The 25,541-nt window shown below is 34.9% G+C and overlaps 2 protein-coding genes and 1 pseudogene across 4 annotated transcripts in view; all 3 read right to left on the reverse strand.

The window, feature by feature from the left end:
* Window positions 342-8,312, reverse strand: LOC109328158 (1-acyl-sn-glycerol-3-phosphate acyltransferase 1, chloroplastic-like). 2 transcript variants are annotated; one of them, XM_019561476.1, is made up of 6 exons: window positions 8,179-8,312; window positions 8,033-8,147; window positions 6,904-7,098; window positions 6,404-6,810; window positions 6,154-6,255; window positions 342-934 (listed from the first exon to the last, which is right to left on the reverse strand). In XM_019561476.1, the coding sequence occupies exons 2-6, from the start codon at window positions 8,115-8,117 to the stop codon at window positions 722-724; spliced, it is 1,002 nt and encodes a 333-aa protein (XP_019417021.1). In that variant the 5' UTR covers window positions 8,118-8,147; window positions 8,179-8,312; the 3' UTR covers window positions 342-721. The 2 variants fall into 2 exon arrangements, with proteins under 2 accessions (XP_019417021.1, XP_019417020.1); XM_019561475.1 differs by having other exon boundaries at window positions 8,033-8,312.
* Window positions 18,509-25,541, reverse strand: part of LOC109328157 (APO protein 2, chloroplastic) — a 16,957-nt gene continuing 9,924 nt past the window's right edge. The window contains exons 1-4 of one of the 2 annotated variants that reach the window (XM_019561473.1): window positions 21,950-22,049; window positions 21,630-21,745; window positions 20,529-20,881; window positions 18,509-19,471 (exon numbers count right to left, since the gene is read on the reverse strand). In XM_019561473.1, the coding sequence (XP_019417018.1) occupies window positions 18,640-19,471; window positions 20,529-20,881; window positions 21,630-21,745; window positions 21,950-21,974 (1,326 nt within the window). In that variant the 5' untranslated portion in view covers window positions 21,975-22,049 and the 3' untranslated portion in view covers window positions 18,509-18,639. Of the gene's footprint in view, window positions 19,472-20,528; window positions 20,882-21,629; window positions 21,746-21,949; window positions 22,050-25,541 lie in introns of those variants that run through there. The other variant, XM_019561474.1, reaches the window with a different exon arrangement.
* On the reverse strand, window positions 24,218-25,419 carry LOC109327645 (annotated as a pseudogene).

Below are 25,541 nucleotides of genomic sequence, written 5' to 3' on the forward strand. Positions count from 1 at the left end.
ATGATTTTATGCTAACAATAAATTGTTAAAGTAATCATCTTCTAGAAATTAGTGAGTATTAATCTTTTGAAAATCACAATAACCTTGAATCCCTTTGGAACTATGCATCACTATATTAGTCCTACACTTAGCTTTAGCAGCATTAGTTTTACAACATCTTAGAGAATATTCCTTTTTAGTGAATGATATACTTCAAAACACATTCACATATATATATAGCATTAACAACTAGCTGATGAATCATATTAAAAAACTGCGAAGTTTTTAGTCAAATTTGGCTTAAGATTGGTTATACATGGCTAACATAACTATAGATATTATAATACTTATTCAACATTCTCTTGCAAAAACGTGCACAGTGTAAATGATTTCATAAGTAGCATTTTCCTAATAAAAGCCTAAAACAAGTATCAAGTATTAACATCATCCACTTACATCTACAAATTCATTCTACTTTGCATATTCTTATGCTCATTTTGCTCAAACCCACATAATTCTGTACAGCTACTCAACCTCAGAATTTTAAAACAAAATTCTCGTATCCTCGTATCTGTGACGTATCATTTTCATGTCGTATCCGAGCTTCATAGGGGTACTAATGGTCCCTAAACATGCAAAATATAGGTATTTGATTCATACCTTCCCTATTGACTTCAAGGCACATGGGTTTTGAGTCTCATCATGTAATGGAAATTAGAAGAATTATTTTGCAGAACATTTCTCAGGTTTGAATCAGAGCACTTGCTATTGTCTTACTAGCTTCGTTGCATAACATGTTGGCATCATTTCCATCGATAGGCTTATGTATAACAACTTTCACTGAACCGAAGTTCACGATACCCTCCTTTCCTGCAGGCATGATTTGGCCAGTTCCAATGAGGGTAATAGGAACCACCGGTGCATTCATCTTCGCGGCAACACTGAAAGCACCCTTCTGCAAATCCCCCAAGGAAAAATAACATAAAAGTTAGAGTTAGTTCAATGACATGAAAACTGGGACAGCAGATATTATACAACAAGCAGAACAGTAAACAAAAGGGTCCAAAATAATAGAACTTGTGCAAGAGATATCGGTCTCTCGATTTGAATATGCCAATATGTTACTTTTATCACACAAACATATTCAACATTTCAATTTAATTATCACAACCTGGAGGCTAGGTTCTATTTCTAAGAGACAAAGGAATAACAGGAAAACCTGCTATTATAAAGCAAATATGTCACCTTGATCATGCTCCCTACATCTGTGTGAACTAAGTACCTCGGTCACAAGCATGTCATTCCTATGTGGAGACAGAAAGGAAAAAAACAGACCTCAAGCCCAATGTAAAAAAACATAAATTCGGAGTTTAGCCTATGCTTCATTTTGAGTATTATTAATCTAATTGTTCTATGAGGACTTTCCTCTGCGGTAAGCAGCCGAGCTCCATTTTTCTACCTTAATACCATCAGTATTTCTCAGTTCCTAACAATCGACTAACGTACAAGTTGCACTACACTAGTACTTAAACTGCATCAAGTATATTATGCATATATTATAAAACAAAATTCAGGCCTTGTCAAAATAGCCACATACAAAATTCCTATGACTCAATTTCCCTCTAAAGTCATTCCTCCCCTCCACAGGAGGCTTCATAATAAATACAGTCCATTTTTTATGGTCAAAGAAATTCATTAAGAAAAAGGTACAGATGAGGTTAAGATGTCCTGCACCAGTAAACTACGAAAACAGAAAATTACAAAGAAACAGCAAATCAAAAATCAAGAATAACAATGACCGATTGCAGCCCAATCCTTATGTAAATCAGAAGCTACAACCCCTTTAAACAGACCACCTGAGCACCAAATAGAAGCCAAAAACCTTATTCTATCTCACAACAATGCTAAAGACACTAAAACATCTTAAAATGTCTGGGCACCTCTCCAACCGTATGCACCAAAGAATAGCAAATATTGCACAGTTCCACAGAAATTTTGACCTCTTTACTTCTTCTAAACCCTTTAAATATTATTGTCAAAAAGGTCTCTAGAGAATTCGGATAAATTCACTCTTCCTCAACAATACTGAACAGTCTATTGCACACAAAATTAGCAAGGACAACATTAAAACAGATGAATGATTGATTCAGAATTGTTCATGCACATAACACAAATATTAGGGAAAAGCCAACCTAATTGACATATCCAATCTTCTGATTCTACCAGGGACAGGTATTACTCCCATTATAGGGCAGCCTAGTGCACAAGACCCCCATCTAGTGAGAAATGGGGAGGGTAAATGAGTGCAGCCTTACTTCCTCAAACGGAGAGACATTCCAGGCATTGAAGTCACAAGGGAGTATCGTTATCATTGCGCTGAGGCTCACCCTCTATTACTCCCAGTATCCCACTATAAAATCCTAACTTTTTTATCATATTATTTTAATAGTACTCTCTTTGTAATGTGTTGCCTGATAGAAAATCTCTTGCTAAACCAGTAAACTGTCTGGAATTATTCTGGGTATTATAAAATGTGTATTAGACTATTGATTAAAACAATCTCATTATCGGTAAATTTATTCTCTCTTTCCCTACTGCATCCTTCCACCATAATTTCAATGTGGCATCAAGGAAACACCACACCCTCAGTGACATCATAACCAGGTTCTTGAAATTCTGGAACTCCAGTTGTTCTACCCCCCTCTCCAGTGTTTTCCCTGTGACTCTCCTTATTGCACCAACTCCGGCCACTACAATCTTAGTTTGTGGCACCTAATCATGCATGCATGTTAGACACCTTCCCAGCCAAGAATAGTGGCTCTGTTCACGTTTCCAGTGTATATTAGCTCATCACCAGCACTTCTTAGTCATCAATCAATTAATCTCGGTTCTTCACCACTTAATCTATAATTTTCGACTGTGCACCATTGGTAAAGTCTTCTTCCGTATCAACTCTCTAGTGCAGTGTCTATTTTGTTGTCTCTCAGGCAATCATATCCGGTTGGATGCCTCATTCGTTTGTGTTCTCTCCAGCAAAGTTTAGCTTCATGTTATTTTCTTAGTCATATTTGTAACAAGCTGAGAACATGGTAAAACGTAGCTTAGGGGGAGTGTTATAATATTAGAATTCGCAATCGGAATCTTGATATGTTAGTAGTGCTATTGGGTTACAATTGTATAGGTTGTACTACACTACACAATTGTTAGTACTTGACCTAGATGGATTGATTATAATATAGAGTAAATTAGACTGGCACCTCCGAGTTTTAGTGAAATTACACAAACCACCTCTTCATTATTTACACCTACAAAAAACTCCTAATTTTTATACATATCTTACAGTGACTACCCCTCTATGAGAAATCAGTGTAATTTTTTTTAACAAAAAGTGTGATAAATGTAATTAAGTTAAACAAAATATGGTATATTTTGGAAACAAGAATAAATACATTCGAGTCAATACATTTTCATTATTTTCTGTTCGTTAGAGTACAGTATAAGAATATGCTTCATTTTGAGTATTATTAATCTAATTGTTCTATGAGGACTTTCCTCTGCGGTAAGCAGCCGAGCTCCATTTTTCTACCTTAATACCATCAGTATTTCTCAGTTCCTAACAATCGACTAACGTACAAGTTGCACTACACTAGTACTTAAACTGCATCAAGTATATTATGCATATATTATAAAACAAAATTCAGGCCTTGTCAAAATAGCCACATACAAAATTCCTATGACTCAATTTCCCTCTAAAGTCATTCCTCCCCTCCACAGGAGGCTTCATAATAAATACAGTCCATTTTTTATGGTCAAAGAAATTCATTAAGAAAAAGGTACAGATGAGGTTAAGATGTCCTGCACCAGTAAACTACGAAAACAGAAAATTACAAAGAAACAGCAAATCAAAAATCAAGAATAACAATGACCGATTGCAGCCCAATCCTTATGTAAATCAGAAGCTACAACCCCTTTAAACAGACCACCTGAGCACCAAATAGAAGCCAAAAACCTTATTCTATCTCACAACAATGCTAAAGACACTAAAACATCTTAAAATGTCTGGGCACCTCTCCAACCGTATGCACCAAAGAATAGCAAATATTGCACAGTTCCACAGAAATTTTGACCTCTTTACTTCTTCTAAACCCTTTAAATATTATTGTCAAAAAGGTCTCTAGAGAATTCGGATAAATTCACTCTTCCTCAACAATACTGAACAGTCTATTGCACACAAAATTAGCAAGGACAACATTAAAACAGATGAATGATTGATTCAGAATTGTTCATGCACATAACACAAATATTAGGGAAAAGCCAACCTAATTGACATATCCAATCTTCTGATTCTACCAGGGACAGGTATTACTCCCATTATAGGGCAGCCTAGTGCACAAGACCCCCATCTAGTGAGAAATGGGGAGGGTAAATGAGTGCAGCCTTACTTCCTCAAACGGAGAGACATTCCAGGCATTGAAGTCACAAGGGAGTATCGTTATCATTGCGCTGAGGCTCACCCTCTATTACTCCCAGTATCCCACTATAAAATCCTAACTTTTTTATCATATTATTTTAATAGTACTCTCTTTGTAATGTGTTGCCTGATAGAAAATCTCTTGCTAAACCAGTAAACTGTCTGGAATTATTCTGGGTATTATAAAATGTGTATTAGACTATTGATTAAAACAATCTCATTATCGGTAAATTTATTCTCTCTTTCCCTACTGCATCCTTCCACCATAATTTCAATGTGGCATCAAGGAAACACCACACCCTCAGTGACATCATAACCAGGTTCTTGAAATTCTGGAACTCCAGTTGTTCTACCCCCCTCTCCAGTGTTTTCCCTGTGACTCTCCTTATTGCACCAACTCCGGCCACTACAATCTTAGTTTGTGGCACCTAATCATGCATGCATGTTAGACACCTTCCCAGCCAAGAATAGTGGCTCTGTTCACGTTTCCAGTGTATATTAGCTCATCACCAGCACTTCTTAGTCATCAATCAATTAATCTCGGTTCTTCACCACTTAATCTATAATTTTCGACTGTGCACCATTGGTAAAGTCTTCTTCCGTATCAACTCTCTAGTGCAGTGTCTATTTTGTTGTCTCTCAGGCAATCATATCCGGTTGGATGCCTCATTCGTTTGTGTTCTCTCCAGCAAAGTTTAGCTTCATGTTATTTTCTTAGTCATATTTGTAACAAGCTGAGAACATGGTAAAACGTAGCTTAGGGGGAGTGTTATAATATTAGAATTCGCAATCGGAATCTTGATATGTTAGTAGTGCTATTGGGTTACAATTGTATAGGTTGTACTACACTACACAATTGTTAGTACTTGACCTAGATGGATTGATTATAATATAGAGTAAATTAGACTGGCACCTCCGAGTTTTAGTGAAATTACACAAACCACCTCTTCATTATTTACACCTACAAAAAACTCCTAATTTTTATACATATCTTACAGTGACTACCCCTCTATGAGAAATCAGTGTAATTTTTTTTAACAAAAAGTGTGATAAATGTAATTAAGTTAAACAAAATATGGTATATTTTGGAAACAAGAATAAATACATTCGAGTCAATACATTTTCATTATTTTCTGTTCGTTAGAGTACAGTATAAGAATGATTTAAATATGTTCTTAGAATTATTTATGCATCTTATATTGAACCAAAAATAATGAAAATGTATTGACTTGTATACTATTTGGACATGTCTCCATAATATATATATTTTGTTTAACTTAATTACACTTATCATCCCTTTTTGTTTAAAAGATCATACTTATTTGTCATACAGGGGTAGTCAGTGTAATGTATGTTTAAATATTAGGGGTTTTTTTGTAGGTGCAAAAAATAGAGAAGTGGTCTGTGTGATTTCACTAAAATTCAGGGGTGCCAGTGTAATTTACTCTATAATATAAATAGGTGTATTGAGTATTTAGACTATTGATTACAAGTTTATAAAACACCTCACTATCGGTTTGTCAAGAAGGGGATGAAAATAATTTTCCTACTTGCATCCAAGGTTATGTGTTCTTTATTATTTTAATTTTGTTTCCTAAAATACGTATAACTAGTCATAAATGACAGTTATTTGCTACTCAAATCATGATTCATGATTATCTCTAACAATGTAAATGATTACAAGAATTCTGACATAAACTCGCCTTGAAAATGCCTAGCTTTCCATCTTTACTGCGTGTTCCCTCTGGAAAGAAAAAAACAGAGGCTCCTTTCTTGATAAGATCCATGCATCGTTTAAGACAATCCTATATGTGAAGAAGCAAACAAAAACGTTATTTGAAAGTTATTCGTATCTTCAAATTCAAAAGGGGGAATAGTTTTACATAAAACGTTGACAACTAATCAAGAAGAACTAGTTAAAATTAACTGCGGCAATAATAGTGAAAAGAATACCAGCTGGCTTCGTTTGTCCATGCGCTTTAAAGGAATGGCGCCCAAAAGAAACATTGCCCACCCAATTACTGGATAGAGGAATATCCCGGTCTTGCTTATGAATTTAAAGGTTCTCCCGAGAGTAAGAAGAGTGTATATGTCTAGAAAACTCTGATGATTGGAAACATACACTGCAGGAGTATCTGGAGGTGGAAGGTTCTCCAATCCCTCAACCTTGATGTTGAAAAATGGAGCGACAGTCAATGCTGCCCAGACTTTAGCAACAAAATGATGGAATTTTCTTCGGTGACGATCAAACAGAAGCACAAGTGGATGTCCAACCAGCATCAATACGAAAAGGAACAAGGCATTAATGGCAGTAACAGTATAAAAACATACGCCCCTGACTTGTGACCCAATTTTCAGTTCTGTAATTTAATCGAATATCAATGAATGATGAATTGGTATTACAGTTTTAATATAATACAGGAAATTCAACCGAAAAGGACTTCAGTACAAACCAGATAATGCATAACCATCTCCTGCAGCCCCAGTTGCAGCAAGTTCAGATCTCACAACTATATCTCTGGGGAATTTATTTTGAACATACAATTTGTAACTGTAATGAGGTCTACAAAACTCGTCTCTGAGACGAATAGATAGCCGTGATGCATTTGTGTGATTTCTGGTGATGCGTAGCAAGCTACCTTGAGGAGCTATATATACAGATAAATGAAGCAAAGACAATCACATAAGCTTTCGGACTATAAAGGTAAGAAGAGAAATGCTAGCAAATAGCAATGACCTCTTTTCAACAAGCTTTATAAAACACACTTTGTTATTGGTGGAATACACGAGGTACCACTAAATAGAGAGTTGAGCAATGTGATTTTGTGTGTCTCACATGATTTCTACACATTAACAAAATGTGCTGAAGACTGTGTTGCTAACATTCATCAATGTAAGAAAGCAAATAAAAACATAATTTTACAAAAACTAATCCAAAACTGCACAACCTAATTTATAGTCTGCACTATATGAGCCCCGGAATGAAAATGACAAACATCTCTTTTACTGTAAATTGAAAGATCACACTCAATGCAATAAATTGCTAACTTGAATGATATCAGTTCCTAAGCTAGGCCTCACTCTGCTAAATTCAACTCATTTACGAAATTAACATAAAGGACCCCAAGGTGGACGAGGCTCCCATCTGGAGAGGTTCTATGTACGCAGTCTTACCCTCATAAGCGAAACAACAACTTTTCCAGGATTTGAAACCATGACCTATAAGTCGCAAGATAAGCAACTTTACCACTGCATCGAGCTCATCCTCTTGATATAATATACTAAATTCATATTTTGGTTCTTGATATTTGATTTAATAATAAACTAAATTAATGATGATCGGATATTAAACATGTTGATTCATAAGTTTAAATCATAATCATAAGAAAGATGATAAAAGACATAATATACAAAATGCTAATTGATAACTCTCACATGTAATTTATACTATGCACTATATAAACCCCAAAAATGAAAAACCCCAATAATTAACAACTGTAAAATTGAAGACAAAAAGTTTAAAACTTGATTGACTTTTTGAGCACCCAATAGAAAAAAATGAAGAGGGAAACATAGACTTACAGAGAGAAATTGATAAAGGGGAAAGATTTTTGGGATGATGAAGTGGGTTTGAAAAGTGAGGAGTTAGAGAAACTATTGACGCCATTGGCAGTGAAGAAAGAAGAAGAGTTTGGATTTTGAAGGGATCAATGATAAAAGAAAAGGGTAGAGAAAAGTGTTGTTATTGGATAAAGATGAAATTTCTAGTATCGTGGGAATTGTACCTAATAATCGTCGCTAACATTTTCCTTTTCGAATATGTTTGTAGACAAAACAGTGTTATGATTCTTTCTCCCAATGCGAAGAATATGAATTATGATAACCTGGGAAAAAATAGAGTAAAATGTTTGGTTATACTCGTAATTCATCATTCATTTTCTATTTATAATCGTATAAATTTTACACACTAGCATATATACGTTATATAATGTTATTATTTATAAGTGTTATACATATATAGGTTATATAATGTTATCTATACTATATAAAAAGTCAAAATATGGTGTAACCACCACCATGACATAATTTATATATTCATATTTTGCCTTCAAATTTTTAATTTAAAAAACCATATAATCCTATATAATCACCTCAAATATATTAACTATAAGTTGCATATCTATATCTATATTATTACTTAATAAAGGAAAAACCTAACCTAACTTTCATGAAGTTATTTTGGGTTTTCCTATTTCATATTTTATAACTTCTAATTTTATTGTATAAGTTATATTTTCATCTTTATATATACTTATACTCCTAAACATTTATTTCATATTTTATAACTTCTAAAATAAACACATTACAAACAATATGAAAGCGGATTGATAGACACAGTAGTACCTGTCAACACGCTAGAAAATAAAATTAAGTGAAATTTTATAACTTCTAATTTTATCTTTACTAGCGTGTTGACAGACACTACCGTGTCTATCAACTCGTTTTCCTATTGTTTGTAATGTGTATTCTACATATTAAGTTATATTATATATTATAATTTGCAGTTGAATATATATTTGTTTGAGGTAATTGTTCAATCTTAAAGAAAGGATACATATACAATTGTGTTCATCAAGAATAGAGTCTTCATATCTTCACTTAATTTTATTTTCTAGCGTGTTAACAGGCACTACCGGGTCTGTCAACCCAATTTTCTATCGTTTATAATGTGTATTCTACATACAAAAGTGATTTTTTTATCTAATTAATTAAAATCTATTGAGTAAATCTATTGCATTGGTCACAATGTATATCCATTAAATTAAAAAATAGGAATGCGTGAAATATATTGCTTTGATCACAATGTATGTCATTGAGTAAAAAGTATGTGAATATTTGACATTTAAAACATCAGACTACACGTTACAAACAATATGAAAGCGGATTGACAGACACAGTAGTACCTATCAACACGCTAGAAAATAAAATTAAGTGAAGATATCAAGACTCTATTCTTGATGAACACAATTGTATATGTATCTTTTCTTTAAGATTGAACAATTACCTCAAACGAATATATATTCAACTGCAAATTACAATATATAATACAACTTAATAGGTAAAATATGCATTACAAACAATAGGAAAGCGGGTTGACAGGCACGGTAGTGCATGTCAACACGCTAGTTATTTATAAGTGTTATACATATATAGGTTATATAATGTTATTTATAAGTGTTATACATATACATTATGAGAAAAAAGATGTATACATTAACAATATATCATTGCATCATTCAATATTGATAATTAATTATGGTTGACTTTGCAAAAAAGCAATCTAAATAAATGTAGATAATAAAGTGTATATACATAAATCTTTACATTATTGATTTATATATTTACACTCATATATTATTAATATAAATATTTATATTCAGTTGATAGATCATTTATTCATCACTCATTTTCATTAAAAATTAACAATCAGGGATGAAATAGGAAGTGTGCAGTGACACTCATTTTCCATGCATCTAATAGTTTATTTTAAATAGAATGATTAATTGGATTTTGCATTTTTACTAAAATAAAAAAATATTTTCAAAAAAGAAATTGGAATTTGCATTGAGAAAGACCATATTACCCATAGAAAGACATCTAAAGACATTCTTGCCTATGTTAACATGTCACTAATTGTGGATTATGTTACACCTCACAGACATTCTGGATTATGTTTACATCTCATAGGAATTAATTTTAGTGTGTCCACAAAATCTTATTATTATTTAATATTTTTTTACGATTGGTTGGACTTTAAAAATTTGGATAGAACAACAAGTTGTATGAAAAAAACTACTACAATCTAATTAGTGAGTGCAATGCACTTGTTGAATCGGTTAGATTATCAAATATATAAACTTTTTATTGGAAATTAATGATTTCATACATTGATAGTTAAACATATGCTTTTTTAATGCATTATTTGTATATTTTCAAACATAGAATCCTTAATTGACCAAAGCCAAATGTCCATAACATTTGCTAACAATTAACGCATTTATTAAAGGTGAATCAAGATCTCAATCCTAAAATTTGTTCATCCAAAAGACATCTTCATCATAAATCACACACATCATCAACATGAAAAAGCAAGCATTTGGTATGTTTCATTAATAATATGGTTGAATTTTTGTGAGCGACACTTGTTGGAAGAACAATTACACAGCTAAAAGAGATTAATGTCTTACCCAAGAAATGGATTCCTCTCAAGTACTGGACTCTCCAGTACTGAGAATGTGAGAGAAGCAGTTTTTCAAAATTATTAATTTATAAAAAAGAAAAAATATGAACCATTGAATTTTTATTATTACCATGTGTCATAATCATACATATGCACTGCCCTCTCCAGTAACGGAGAGGAGCCAGACTCCTTGCCAAAGGCGAGAAACATATTGATAATACCAAAAAACATATCATAATCTAAATCATGATAAGGCCTAGAAAAATGAGCTTACTTTATTAAAGAGGAGAGATCAACATAAACATATTTTGTAATACTCCAGTTCTGACATGTGATCTCCCAGACCCATGAATATACTAGGCGTGCCACTAAGTCGCTACCATTAAGCTACCTATAAACATAATGTGGCAAGGAGAATAATAGGTTGGGGTAGATGGCTATATATTTATGTTAAGTAAACATAATGTAACAAGGAGAAGAATAGTCAAACACTAATCCTAATTCTCTAATAATACATAGTGATAGCCTCTCAACGCTCCCAGAGACGTAGGCACAATTGGTTGAACTTCGTTACCAAATCCTTGTGTTATTCTCTTTTCTCTATACTCTTTTACTATTTGATTGATCGTTTGTTCCTAACAATTGGTATTAGAGCGCTCTTAATCCAGGTGCCAAATTCGAGGTGGGGAAGTTTGATGGAACATGTAATTTCGGATTGTGGCAAAGGAGGGTTAAGGATGTGTTGGCTCAACAAGATATATCAAAGGTGCTGCGTGAGAATAAATCAGATGGTTTGGATCAACTAGATTGGGAAGAGTTGAAGGAGAAGGCTGCAAGAACCATACGACTCTGTCTATCAAATGAGGTCATGTATCATGTTATGGATATGACGTCACCAACAGAGGTATGAGAGGCATTAGAGAAGCGGTTCATGTTCAAGTCTCTAACAAATAAGTTGTATTTGAAACAGAGACTCTATGACCTGAATATGTAGGAAGGTGCTGATTTGCAACATCTCAACAATTTTAATCAAGTGATCAATGACTTGCAGAAATTTGATGTGAAAGTTGATGATGATGACAAAACAATAATATTATTGTGTTCTTTGTCAAATTCCTATGAACACTTGGTGACAACATTGACGTATGGGAAAGACGCAATCAAATTGGATGAGATTACATCTGCACTTGACAGAATGTAGGTGAAGGGTCTCAGAGTGATGGTCTGTATGTGAAAGGGAGTCAAGCGCATGGAAGGAGACAAGGAAGAGGAGGTCCTGCCAAAGGGAAAAGACCAAATTCCAAGGGCAAAACACTAGTAGAGTGATATAAGTGCAAACAGATTGGACATTACAAAGAGGATTGTCCTAATGAATGGAGTCCTAGCAAGCCGATGGGAAAAGCTGGAGTTATGTACATCTGCAAATGTTGCACATAAAGATAACTCTGGTTACAATATTGAAGTTGATTTACTATTTGTATCATCAAATCATAGTGTAGATGAGTGAATACTTGACACTAGTTGTTCCCACCGTATGACACCAAATAGAGAACGGTTCACCATATACAAGACAGACAATTTTGGTTTCGTGTATCCTAGAAATAATAAAGCATGTGGAATTATTGGCATGGGAGAAATTAGAATTGTGATAGATGATGGTGTAGTAAAGACGTTATGTGAGGTTAGGGAAATACCAGATTTGAAAAAGAATTTGATTTCTTTTGGGACATTGCAGGCCAAAGGATTTAACTATAGAGCTGATGAAGACAATGATATTCTTTGAGTATATAAAGGTGCTCTGACTGTGATGAAGGGTAAGATGACTGATGAGAACACTTACAAGCTGTTAGGGAGAACAGTTGTAGGTGGAGTTGCTAGAGTGGCTGAAAAAATTTCATTAGATTCAGACCATGGTGCTACAAAATTATGGTACATGCGTTTGGGTCATATTAGTATGTGTGACATGAAAAGAACTATGCAAAAGAGAACTTTTGAGGGGACTCAGAAAATGCAAACTAGATTTGTGCAAGTATTGTGTGCTTGGGAAACAGACACGAGTTAGTTTCAAGGCTGACCAACAGGACTCGGGGTATTCTAGATTGTGTCCACACTGATGATGTGTGGGGACCCACTCAGGAAGCATCCCTAGGAGGTTCTAGGTATCTTTTTACCTTCGTTGACGATTTTTCTCGCAAGGTCTGGGTATATTTTCCAAAGCATAAGTCAAAAGTCTTTGCCAAATTCAAGGTTTGAAAGGCAGAGGTAAAGAACCAGACTGGTAGAAAAATCAAACACCTGAGGTCAGACAATGGTATGGAGTAAAAAGACTCACAGTTTCAGAAATTCTATGAGGAACATGGTATTCAGAGGCACTTTTCAGTGAGAAAGACTCCTCAGAAGAATGGTGGTGTAGAGAGGATGAATAGAACTCTTACAGAGAGGGCCAAATGTATGAGACTGAATGCTGGACTTTCTAAAGGATTTTGGGCAGAGGCACTTAGTATGGCATGTTCTGTCATCAATAGATCACCACGTGCTTCATTGGATAGTAAAGTTGCAGAAGAAGTATGGACAAGTAACCCAGTCAATTATAATATGTTACACATATTTGGTTGTCCTGCTTATGCATATGTACCTAGTGATGAACAATCTAAACTTGATTCCAAGTCAATGAGGTGTATCTTTATTGGATATACCAAAGGTGTGAAAGAGTTAAAGTTCTGGGATCCAGTTTCCAGAAAGGTGGTGTTGAGTAGAGATGTAGTGTTTGATGAAGATTTCATGTTGAAACAAGTCAATTTTGACAGAGGTGCCCATGCCAAATGGAGAGACTTTGGCATCAATATGATTTCAGTGAGCAATGAAACAATTGAAGTAAATAAAGGCAAGGAACCATGCACTAGTTCAAGTCAAGAACATGATGATTCTCAGGCAGAGAGTTTAGGTGTGCAGGAGTATCTACTTACTAGAGACATGGATAAGCGTCATATCAAACCTCCAAAGAGATACAGCTTTGATGATATAGCTTCAGTTGCTCTCCATATCAGTTCAGGAGATTCATGTAGCTTTCAAGAGGCTATAAACAGCAAAGAGAAAGAACAATGGATGGGTGCCATGATGGAGGAGATGAAGTCTCTACAAAAGAACCGAACTTGGGAGCTTGTCTCATTGCCCCTAGACAAGCGTGCAGTTGGGCGCAAGTAGATGTACAAGAGGAAGCCATCAGTATCAGAAAAAGAAGGGGGAAAGTTCAAGGATCGTCTTATAGCAAAAGAGTATTCACATCAGAAGAGGATCGACTACAATAAGATTTTCTTCCCAGTGGTGAGACACACTTCTATCAGGGCAGTGTTTAGTAGCCAGCCGAAATATGCCCTTAGAATAAATGGATGTGAAGACTGTTTTTCTCCATGGTGAATTAGAGGAGAAAATTTACATGGCACAACCAGAAGAGTTTAGTGTTAGAAATTCATAATTTCTAATTAAGGTAGACATCATATATTTAATACAATTATATCGGCTATTTACTTTGGGGTTACAAAATAAGTGGTCTAATTACTCACAACCTATAAGACTTCTGAAATTGATAACAAATATGATCTTAATGAATGGATACCCAAACAGTTGGCCTATAGGGGATAATAGGAACCCTATAAGCTAACACATAAGGAACAATTATGGTCCCCAATACACCAAATAACAAATATTTTTCAACTCAAAGAGACTCTGGTAAGGAAGAATGACTAACCATATTTCTCACTATATCCTTAAGAGTTTAATTCATCGCTCAACAACACCCTTCATGCAAAGTTTGCCTGACATAGTGTATTGTAGAACAATTCCACATTCTTTGAGGAAAAACACAAATAGCTCTTTCACAACATCCTTATTATTCTTTCTTTTCTTATTCTGACAGGTCATAGTCAAATGAACACTTTGAATCTTACCTCTCTGCACTCTCTCTTTCTCTTGCACACAATGAGATATAAACTCATTGAGAGACCATTTATCCTTCTGAGTGTTATAGCTAACTTTGAATGGTCAAAAGTGTGCAGGAAGTGAGATCAAAACCAAGTGCACGAGCAAGTCATCACTAAGCTCTAACTCAAGTGACTTGAGTTTTAATGCGACATTAGACATCTCCATAATATACCCCATTATGTTCTCTTTGCGTTTATACTTAATGAATATGAGTTTAGCCAAAAACTACTCGTCTCCACCTTTTCATTTTTGACAAAGTATGGTTCTATTTCTTTAAGGAAATTCTTTACTCTGACCCTTGGAAATAGAGCCCCGAAACGCTTCTGGAATAGAGCGTTTCATGATTATTAGACATATTCGGTTAGAGTGTTTCAATTTCTTAATTTTAACCTCGTCAAGGATTTATAGAATAGAAATGAATTTCTCCACTTGAAGTGTCAAATCTAAATCCATACAGCCGAGAATAATTTCTATGGCTTCCTTATAGACCTTAAAGTTTGTCCCATTCAGTAATGAGATGTTCTTAATTTGAGTAGAAATATTTGCAGCACTAGTAAAAGAACAAAACAAATTGCAAGCATTCTTGCAATTAAAGTCACATTCCACTTTCATACTTAAATTCAAATGATGGTAGGGCACATCACGAGTTACCTAGCACAACATTAATATCCAGTCTTTGGACAAAAATATTAACTTGTAAGTGGTACACTCAATGTAGTAATCAAACATTGATAATCAATTCTGTAAAATAATAAGTCTTTCTTTGGACTGACTTACTATTCTCGCGGAAAGCCATATGATTATCATGTATTTATTGTTATAAGTATGTTTGTAATTTGGGTCAAATAGTAATCTTCCTTTGGGCTGATCATTATTCACATAAAATGCAAATTATGTCAGCTATTTATTTTGGGGTTACAAAACAAGTGATCTAATTACTAACAACCTATAAGACTTCTGAAATTGATAACAAATATGACTTAATGAGTGGATACCCAAACAATTTGCATATAAGGGATAATGAGAACCCTATAAGTTAACACATAAGGAACGGTTATGATCCCTAATACACCAAATCACAAATAGTTTTCACCTCTCCCCATCATAGAGAAAATGAACGTCCCAAAGGGAATTCAGGATTTGGTTGAGGAAGACCATCATACCAAAACTCTATCTCAAAAGGTATATCAAAGTAGTAGATCAAAGAACATGGATACATGTATGACATTGTATCCTTGTTTTATATATGTGAGAATCATGAGATTCAAGATCCTAGGATTGGTATTTCATCAATCATCAGGAAATTTCAAACATTTAGTGTAGCTGGATAGAGTCACTTGGTTTCCAAGTTGAAGAAGTCTCTATATGGGTTGAAGCAGTCTCCCAGACAGTGGTACAAGCAGTTTGACACTTATACGTTGAAGTTTGGTTACAAACGTTGTGAGTATGATTGTTGTGTTTATGTGAGAAGTCTTGATGATGGTTCTTTTATTTTTCTGTTACTCTATATTGATGATATGTTGATTATTGCTAATCATTTGAGTGATATCAATGAGTTGAAAGTCATGATAGGTAAGAAGTTTGACATGTAAGATTTAGGGGCTGCTAGGATGATTCTTGGGATGGAGATTCATAGGGATATGAAAGCTAGAAAGTTATGGCTCTCCCAACAAAGCTATGTTGAAAAGATCTTAGAGAGATTTGATATGAATAATGCTAAAGTAATGAGCACTCCATTGGTAAATCACTTCAAGCTTTCCCTAGATCGGTGTCTAAAGACAGTACATGTCAAAGGTTCTATATGCTAGTGTAGTGAGTTGCTTGATGTATGCTATGGTTTGTACTAGACCGGACTTGGCGCAAGCAGTTAGTCGAGTATGCAAGTACTTGTTGAAACTAGGAAAACAGCATTTGGAAGCAGTCAAATGGATTTTCAGATATTTGAAGGGGACTACAGATATCGACATCATATTTGAAGGAGACTTGGATGATAGAAGGTCCACAATAGGGTTTGTCTTCACCCTTGTAGGTAGACCAATTATGTGGAGATTATCAATTCAATTTGTTGTTGATATGTCCACAACTGAAGTAGAGTACATGGCAGTTGGTGAAGCTTCTAAGGAAACCTTGTGGCTTATGGGGTTGGTAAATGAGTTAGGCATTGAGCAAGGTGGAGTTCCGCTGCATTTTCAGTTAGAGTGCTATCTTCTTACAAAGAACCAGGTGTATCATGCTAAGACCAACCATATTGATGTGAGATTTCACAAGATCAGAGAGTTGGTAACTTGTTGGCAGATACTGTTGCAGAAGGTTCACACTTCAAAAAATGCAGCTGATATGTTAACCAAGCCGGTTACTGTGGAAAAGTTCAGGCACTGCCTGAGCTTGTTGAACATTCACTAATGCTAGACTTTGGAGCGCCCCCAACCCAATGGTGGAAGATGGAGATTGATGATATTCGTCAAGGTGGAGATTGTTGTGCAATGACTCATATCTCTAGATATCAACAATACAAGTTATGAGTTTGGGCTGATGTAAATGGATTGAGGTAGAGAGCTATATATTTATGTTATGTAAACCTAATATAACAAAGAGAAGAATAGTCAAACACTAATCTTAATTCTCTAATAATACATAGTGGTAGCCTCTCAACGCTCTCGGGGACGTAGGCACAATTGGTCGAATTTCGTTACCAAATCCTTGTGTTATTCTCTTTTCTCTATACTTGTTTACTATTTGATTGCTCCCTTGTTCCCAACAGTATGATACACTATTTTGTTTTGTTTTAGAAATATTTTTGTAGAAAATAATTAAATAAGACACATATCATGATTTTAATAGTTGAGAGAGATAATTTATCTTCTTATATCAGTATATATTTTATTTTCTACAAAGAAACATGACAATATGATATAATAACATACAAAATCAACTCACTATGCAGATATACAGGACTACCATACTCTGATCTAGTGGGATATAGGGAGAATAATTGTATATAACTTTACTCTAGCAAAAGAAATCATGATTTCAAGTGACTTGCTTGATAGCCACAATTCATAATTTTACTTGAAAAGATCTGATCCTTGAATTCTTTCTTACAATTATATTAAAAAATTGTACATTATATTCGTTTATTATAGGAGCTATTTTTATAGGAGGGGGCAACCACCCCTTATTTCCATCACTGGTTCTCCATTTTTAGTATATACACCACTGTCAACCTTTGCAACTCATAATGAAAATAAAGAAAAATATTAATTCATTTTTTAACTTTTAACTCGAACAATTCAGTGTTCAATGTTTAAAAACTATTCTCTGCATGTGAAAACAGTACCATTCTGCATGTAAAAAAATAAGTGAAAAACCACAAATGATTCATTATCAAAAGAAAAAAAGCAAGATCAGCTTTGTATTACTGTCCTCTAGTTTTGCACTTCTTGCTCATTGAAAATTTCTTACCTATCCTCAAAAAGATACCTTGATGGTTTAAAGCTAATAACAGTAATTTCAGTGACACTATTTGTCTTACACCCTAAACTGACTTTTCCAGAAGAACTATCTAGCATAAATTTTAGACTTTCCTTCTTTGTAAATTATAGTACATACAAATTCCAAGTCATACCATACTCATATAACATATATGGCTTTTAATGCATTATAATAAAAATACTTGTCTTCTCAATCTTCATAGTTTATAAATAGTTATAAATAAGTTATCCATGGCATCAATAATTAATTTTCCAATGTCTAGCAAGCATTCAAAAGTTCCCCTTCCCTTTTGAAGAAAATTGCATAGAAGCTGGAATCAGATTGCTTATGCAGAAGATAGCACCAAACAAGAAGAAACTATTCCAATTCTGGAAGAACTCTCTTAACATTCAGTTAGACATCCTACACAATACATGCAATTTACACCATAATCAAAGCTTGAGGTTTGTTTACAAGAAAGAGCATTTATTTAATCTCAAACTACCATCTCAGCTTCTTTCAGAGTTGAAGGGATCCCGACATCCAGCCGCATGGTTGATTTATATTCTTCTGGTAAAGCAGCACCGGCCTGAATGCACATTTCAACTACAGCAGGTGCCTGCCCGTAAAAACTCCTTAGCTCTCGTTGCAGGGGTGGTCCATTTACATCAGGAACATGCCACACAAATCTCGGCGGGATCAAGTCATCTAGAACAGCAGACTGCCAACCATGCTGCCCGTTACGTTGTTGGTGTTTGTGAGCTCCACAATTTTGAGCCTTGTGCCCCGAGGAACCGACATGAATTTCAGGGCAATACCCACAGACCCTCACTCTGTACATTCTCATTAGTCTCTTAGCGCCTCTCCTCATTCGCTCCCACGCTTGGAGTGTTTCCTCGGCAATGCGGACTGTTTCTTCATTGTTCAATGGAGCTACAATTTCTGAATCTGGTATTTCAGCTAGTAATGGTTTCTTAGGCTCCTCTGGGACTTCATCTGGTAGTTCACTTTCATCAGCATCAATGAATTCCTTCCTCCCAATATAGATTATAGGCTTTCTTCTCCTTTTTGTCGGTAATTCTGGAATTTCAACACCAGCTTGTATGCACAGCTCAACCACTGCTGGGATTCTAGGGATAGAGAACCTTTGTTCATGAGGAATCCGCTTTCCAAGACGATCAAAGAGGTGATAGGCTTCAATTGGTATTAATATGTCTTCAACATATGCATTAGTCCATTCGTGGAGGCTATTGCGAATGTTGGAATGTGCACCTTTACACGACTTGAATGGATGTCCAACAGGTCCTACGTGGATTTCACTGCACCATCTGCATTAGTAAGTCGATTTTTAGATGCCTTACATTAAATTAGACTATTTTGTAGGAGACACTAAATCACATGTATATCTAAGAATAATGAACAGAATTAAATGGAGAGAAAAACTTTATAGGTGGATCTAGAATTTGTCAGGTACGTGGGAATATGCTGGCAAGAAAAACCACTCACGTTGGGTAATCACATTCAATAATACAAATTTGTAAGGTAGCTGGAGTTTGTCCTTAATGCATTGCATGTGCAAGTTGAAAACACACATAAATGGATGCTTGAAGCTCAAAATGTAAGAGAATACATTTAAATTTCAATCTTCGATAACATAGTCAACTGATACAAGGTCCTATATTGTCACTGTGTCAGCCGAACCAACTAAGTCTTGCAGCTCTGGAAGCATACATGACTTACCATGAAAGGGGAACTTTTTTTGGGTACTACCAAGGGTTTCCCCTCACATTTTTTGGGTAAGGAACTAATCCCTTTCGGGGTGTGTGACTGTCCCTTCTAACAAGTGTCGCTCTTAGGAATCGAACACTTGACCTTTTGATCATCCTGGGATCTAGCAGGGCCTTACACCACTAGACCAACATCTTGTAATCTATGTATTATACCTTCCCTTTCACAGGGGTAAAATAGTTAAACCATAATGTGTGACTTGCAAAGGTCTAAGGATGCAAAACCTTTGCTTTTTTGAAGATGCAACATTAGAAACTATCAATTGCTGACCATAATGCCAAATTATAGGTGCCATTGGCAATATCTGATTTAGGTTCCAGTCACACTAACAAGTAGCAACGATACAGCTACAAGCTAAGAATGTGGAGTGGTATAATTGTTGTGATTAACACATCACTTCAAACAAATTGTTAATAAAACCATATAAGAAGCTAGAACATATTATAAGGCTAGAAAACAACAGTGGTCTGTAATACCAAAATTCCTCAATCAGAATAAGAACACATAATACTGAAGATATATGGTTTCTAAAGATTTCACATAATAAGCTCCACAGTGGCCAAAAGTATGGTAGATGATAGAAAGGAATATAATTACCCACAAGCATGCACGGGCACTACTTTGAGCAGCTTCTTCAGATTGTTAATCAAAGTAATCCTTGCATTATACACATTATAAGCAGTTGGTATAAGGCTCTTCACTAGCAACCCATTCCTTGGTGCTGACATTGGTTTTCTCGGCGTATCTTTCATTCTCTTTAGCCTCTCTCTAGCTGCTCGTCGCAACTCTACGATGGGCGTTGGAAAAGGCTTCTTCTCTTTTTTTGAATAATACCGAGGAAAATCAGCATTTTGTGGCACTTCATTCCTGATGGTCAATGCACGGTGACAAAACTTCTTTGGAGGAATTCTAATCTTCACAGGAAGTCTAAAAGTACTGCCACTATATTCCTAAAAAAGGATGAAAAACAAATTAGCATACATAAGAAATTTTAAGAGTTAAGTTTTTTGGACTAATACCAAAGTTTTGATGTTAAGGTTCTATCTCAAAACCAATTGACAACAAGAGGAATAGCCCAACAAATATTTAAACATTGCATAGGAGAACGAGGCAGACGATGTGGGACTTACTTCTAACATGCCCCATTCACAGAAGCTTGCCAGACTAGGTGAAGGATTGCCTTTGACTCATGATTAAAGAACATCTTTTGGCTCATGACAACTGAAAAGAAGTTGGGCTATGGCCCTGATACCATGTTAAGGTTCTATCTCAAAACCAATTGGCAACGAGAATGAGACCATCGATGTGAGACTTACTTCCCAACACACTGGATACAACGTTTGGTGCATGGATAGAACTAAAAAGAACACAAGATAGAACAAGTTGTTCCAATCTATTCTCTTTGATTCCACCAAAACACAAAACAGAAACCATGTGTTCTATTCATTTCTACCAAAAGCTACCATGAAATTACACACACAGCAGAACTCAGTGCTCAAGTTTTGGCAACAGCCATTACCATTACCATCACCAATTTTTAACAGAAAAGAACAAATCTCTTAATCTTACTGTCTATGATGGAATTACATGGTAAAACAAGCAAAGATGATTTTAACATACAAACTCAGATGAATAAATAAATAAATAAATAAATAATTTTTTTGAGGGGAATATAAAGAAGTTGGATTTGGCATATACCTGAAAAGAATGAAATGAAGTAAGAGATGATAACAAGTTGGGGTTCAACGAAAAAGAATCCCTTGCATTCATAGTACTAATTCCCATTGCATTAGGAATGGATAAAGTCATCAGTGCTGAAAGAACCCATTAAAAGTTGTCACAAATAATAATCATAATAATAATTTGAGATGCAGAGGGAGAACGTGTGTATGGTCTATATCCGAGTTGAGTTTTGTCGGAGAAAGAATGAAAAGCAAAGGCTTCAGAGCCATAGAATACACTCTGGTATATCATTTTCTATCTAAAACTCAACTCGTAAATGGAATTAGTTTACTAACCTGAATTGGAATAGGTGAGAAGCATATTTTAGAGAGAAGAGAGATGGTAATGAAATGTGGGTGCAGAAATATGAATGTTAAATTTGGATAAAGATTGCTTTGCTACCAAAGGCTTCATGGATGGATATCTTCATCCATTACTTCATAAGGGTTTTGAAGTCTGGTTAAAGGTGTGGCATTATTTTAGCCTCTAATGCTTTAATGCCCAACATATCCAATTATATATACACATGTCATTTCTTTATTGTATTTTTCTAAATTATGAAGAAAAAAAAATTGTAGCATAACATGGCATCATATACGTTTTATATATATATATTTCTTCATTCTAAGTTCTAGCTTCTAGAGAAATTTGAAATGCTTGAAAAGTGTATAAAAGAGAAATGTGGAAAACAATGAAAATCATTATTTATGAATGAAAATAAGTGAAATCTGTACATGAAAATTTAAACGAAAATAAGAATTTCAAGCTAAGTGCTAGGGTAGAAATATATATTCATTATTTATAAAAATAATTTAATTATACAATGTAATTTATACTAGCGTTTTAAAAAAGTTTATGTGAAAATTGTAAAGAGATGTCATATATTTTTTACTTTTGCTCATTTATTATTATTACTCATTTCAGACTTCAAGTTAAGATTTTTTTTTTAGTTTTTAGTCATTTTCTTAATAAACATTGAATGATCTCATATTTTATTCGTCAATGGCAAACCCAATTCTATATTAATTATGATACAATAATAAGTAAAATTATCAAAATATTGAATAAACTTATATTGAACAACATATGAAATGACTTACAACATTTCCAAAAATATATAAGTATATGTAATTATTATTTTTTTGCAACTAATCCTTTTTTAGAGAGTTACATCAATCAATTCCAATCGTTCTTAATGTTGAACTAAAAATGTTTCAATTTTTTAAATTATTATTAGAGGCTTTTCATGTTATTGTTTTTGTTGGATAGAAATCCTAACATTTATGGAATATGACCATGTCTTTTTTAAATTTTGTAGTGGTTGATGGTTTGTATAGATTCGTAGTCAATTATAAGAGTTACAAATTAATTGTTTCTTTTTTATTTACCTATTTATATATTGTTCAGCCTTTTGAATAAGATACGAAGAAGAAGTTTTTCTCACCCTTCTTATTATATTGTATGTGATGCCATCTATGCAAGAAACATCTCTTAAAAATTTCTACTCAATCCAATTCAGAATCTAGACAAATAACCAGTCAAAGGGAGAATTAGAAAATAAGGCTCAAAGTGAGTTTAAATTTTGTCCAAAGGTTTTTACATGGAGACCGTTAGATCAGCTGCATAGGAAGAGAGAAGGGAGAGGAGAAGAAGAAGAGAGAAGGGAGAGGAATGCAATATGGAATTGATTAATGAGATAAGGCCAAAGGGCCAATACATATAGGAAGCTAGGAAAATACAAAAGACAAGACTACCCTTTACTAATAACTAAAATACATTTAACATTCCCCCTCAAACTCAAGATGCGTTAATCGAAAGCATCGAGAGTTTGTTAGTCAAGAAACGAAAACGTTGAGTAGAATGAGGTTTGGTAAACAAATCAGCAATCTGCAACGAAGAAGAAATGAAGGGTAAGGTGATGGTGCCATGTTGGAAGTGGTGACGTGTGAAGTGACAATCAATCTCAATGTGTTTAGTACGCTCATGAAAGACAGAGTTATGAGCGATTTGAATAGCACTCTTATTGTCACAGTACATGGGAGTGGGTTCAGGTTGATCAACACCCAAAGCTTCCTTCAAAGTTGTAGAACCTGCCATTTTCTCAAAATGTGCATTATCAACAGCTTATGAATAAGACATAATGCCTTGCAATCTCTTCTTTTACTTTGCTTGTAATCATTCTTCTCAATTTCAGTAGCTCCCTCTTCCAGAATTGAAAACCCATCTTCAACAATTTCAGCCACATCTTGGTAGCCAAAGATCACTTTCATTTGAATACACCATCTTACCCAATTCGGTCCATCAAGAACAAGTAAGTTTGTTGCAAAAAAATTAGTGGATTGTGTCATTCTTTGCAGTGGAATAGAGAACAAATTTTTGATCTTGTAGTAAAGCTTGTGATACCAAATGTGAAGCTATAGATGTTAGATCAGCTGCATAGGAAGGAAGAGAGAAGGGAGAGGAGAAGAAGAAGAGAGAAGGGAGAGGAGAAATGCAAATGGAATTAATGATGGAGATAAGGCCAAAGGGCCAATACATATAGGAAGCTAGGAAAATAGAAAAGACAAGACTACCCTTTACTAATAACTAAAATACATTTAACATTCCCCCTCAAACTCAAGATGCGTTAATCGAAAGCATCGAGAGTTTGTTAGTCAAGAAACGAAAACGTTGAGTAGAATGAGGTTTGGTAAACAAATCAGCAATCTGCAACGAAGAAGAAATGAAGGGTAAGGTGATGGTGCCATGTTGGAAGTGGTGACGTGTGAAGTGACAATCAATCTCAATGTGTTTAGTACGCTCATGAAAGACAGAGTTATGAGCGATTTGAATAGCACTCTTATTGTCACAGTACATGGGAGTGGGTTCAGGTTGATCAACACCCAAAGAAGCAAGTAACCAACGCAACCAAACTATTTCAGCAGTGGTGGTTGCCATAGCACGATACTCAGCCTCTGTAGAAGAGCGAGAAATAACATCCTGCTTCTTACTCTTCCAAGATATGAGAGAATCTCCTAGAAAGATACAGAAACCTGTAGTAGACTTGCGATCAGTAGGATCCCCAACCCAATCAGCATCTGAATAAGCAGACAATGTCAAGGAAGAAGTTGAAGAGAAAAGAAGACTCTGAAACTGAGTACCTCGAAGATAACGAAGGATCCGAAGAACAGCTGACCAATGAACAAGGAGAACTCACAAACTTGCGAACAATGTGCACTGCATAAGCAATATCGGGTCTGGTAATGGTCAGATACACCAAACTACCAACAAGAGTGCGGTATAGAGTAGGTTCAGAGAGAGGAACACCATCAGAAGATGCATATCTAGCATTAGTCTCAAGAGGATTGTCAACAACTTTAGTGTCAGAGAGACTAACCAGGTGAAGAATATCAGCAATATATTTCGATTGGGAAAGAAGATAACCCCTAGGAGATGAGGCTACTTCAATTCCCAAGAAATATCTAAGAGTACCTAAATCCTTCATCTCAAATTGTTCTTCTAGTTGCGTCTTCAACTTTGTAATCTCATCAACATCATCACCAGTAATGATCATATCATCGACATATAAAGAGGTGATAATGCAACCATGAGGAGTATTTCTGACAAATAAAGCGGAATCATGTGGACTTGAAGAGAAGCCAAGAGAAGTTATCACAATAGAGAATTTCTCAAACCAAGCGTGAGGAGCTTGTTTGAGCCCATAGAGAGATTTTTGTAGCTTGCATACTTCCCCTGGATTATGAGAAACTCCAGGAGGAGGAACCATATATATTTCTTCATGAAGATCACAATTTAGACAAGCATTTTTGACATCCATTTGAGAGATATGCCATTGATGAACAGATGCAATAGTAATAAGAGTGTGAATGGTTGTCATCTTGGCAACAG

The sequence above is a fragment of the Lupinus angustifolius genome, chromosome LG15, assembly GCF_001865875.1.
Source record: "Lupinus angustifolius cultivar Tanjil chromosome LG15, LupAngTanjil_v1.0, whole genome shotgun sequence".
In the NCBI taxonomy this organism is placed as follows: Eukaryota; Viridiplantae; Streptophyta; class Magnoliopsida; order Fabales; family Fabaceae; genus Lupinus; species Lupinus angustifolius.

Excerpts from the sequence above, each read along its gene's own strand:
- LOC109328158 (XM_019561476.1), bottom strand. The coding sequence starts at position 8,117 with ATGGCGTCAATAGTTTCTCTAACTCCTCACTTTTCAAACCCACTTCAT. Across the intron at positions 6,811-6,903 it reads AGATGGTTATGCATTATCTG|AACTGAAAATTGGGTCACAA; the intron begins GTTTGTACTGAA and ends ATTAAATTACAG. Across the intron at positions 935-6,153 it reads GAAAGCTAGGCATTTTCAAG|AAGGGTGCTTTCAGTGTTGC; the intron begins GCGAGTTTATGT and ends GGGGATTTGCAG.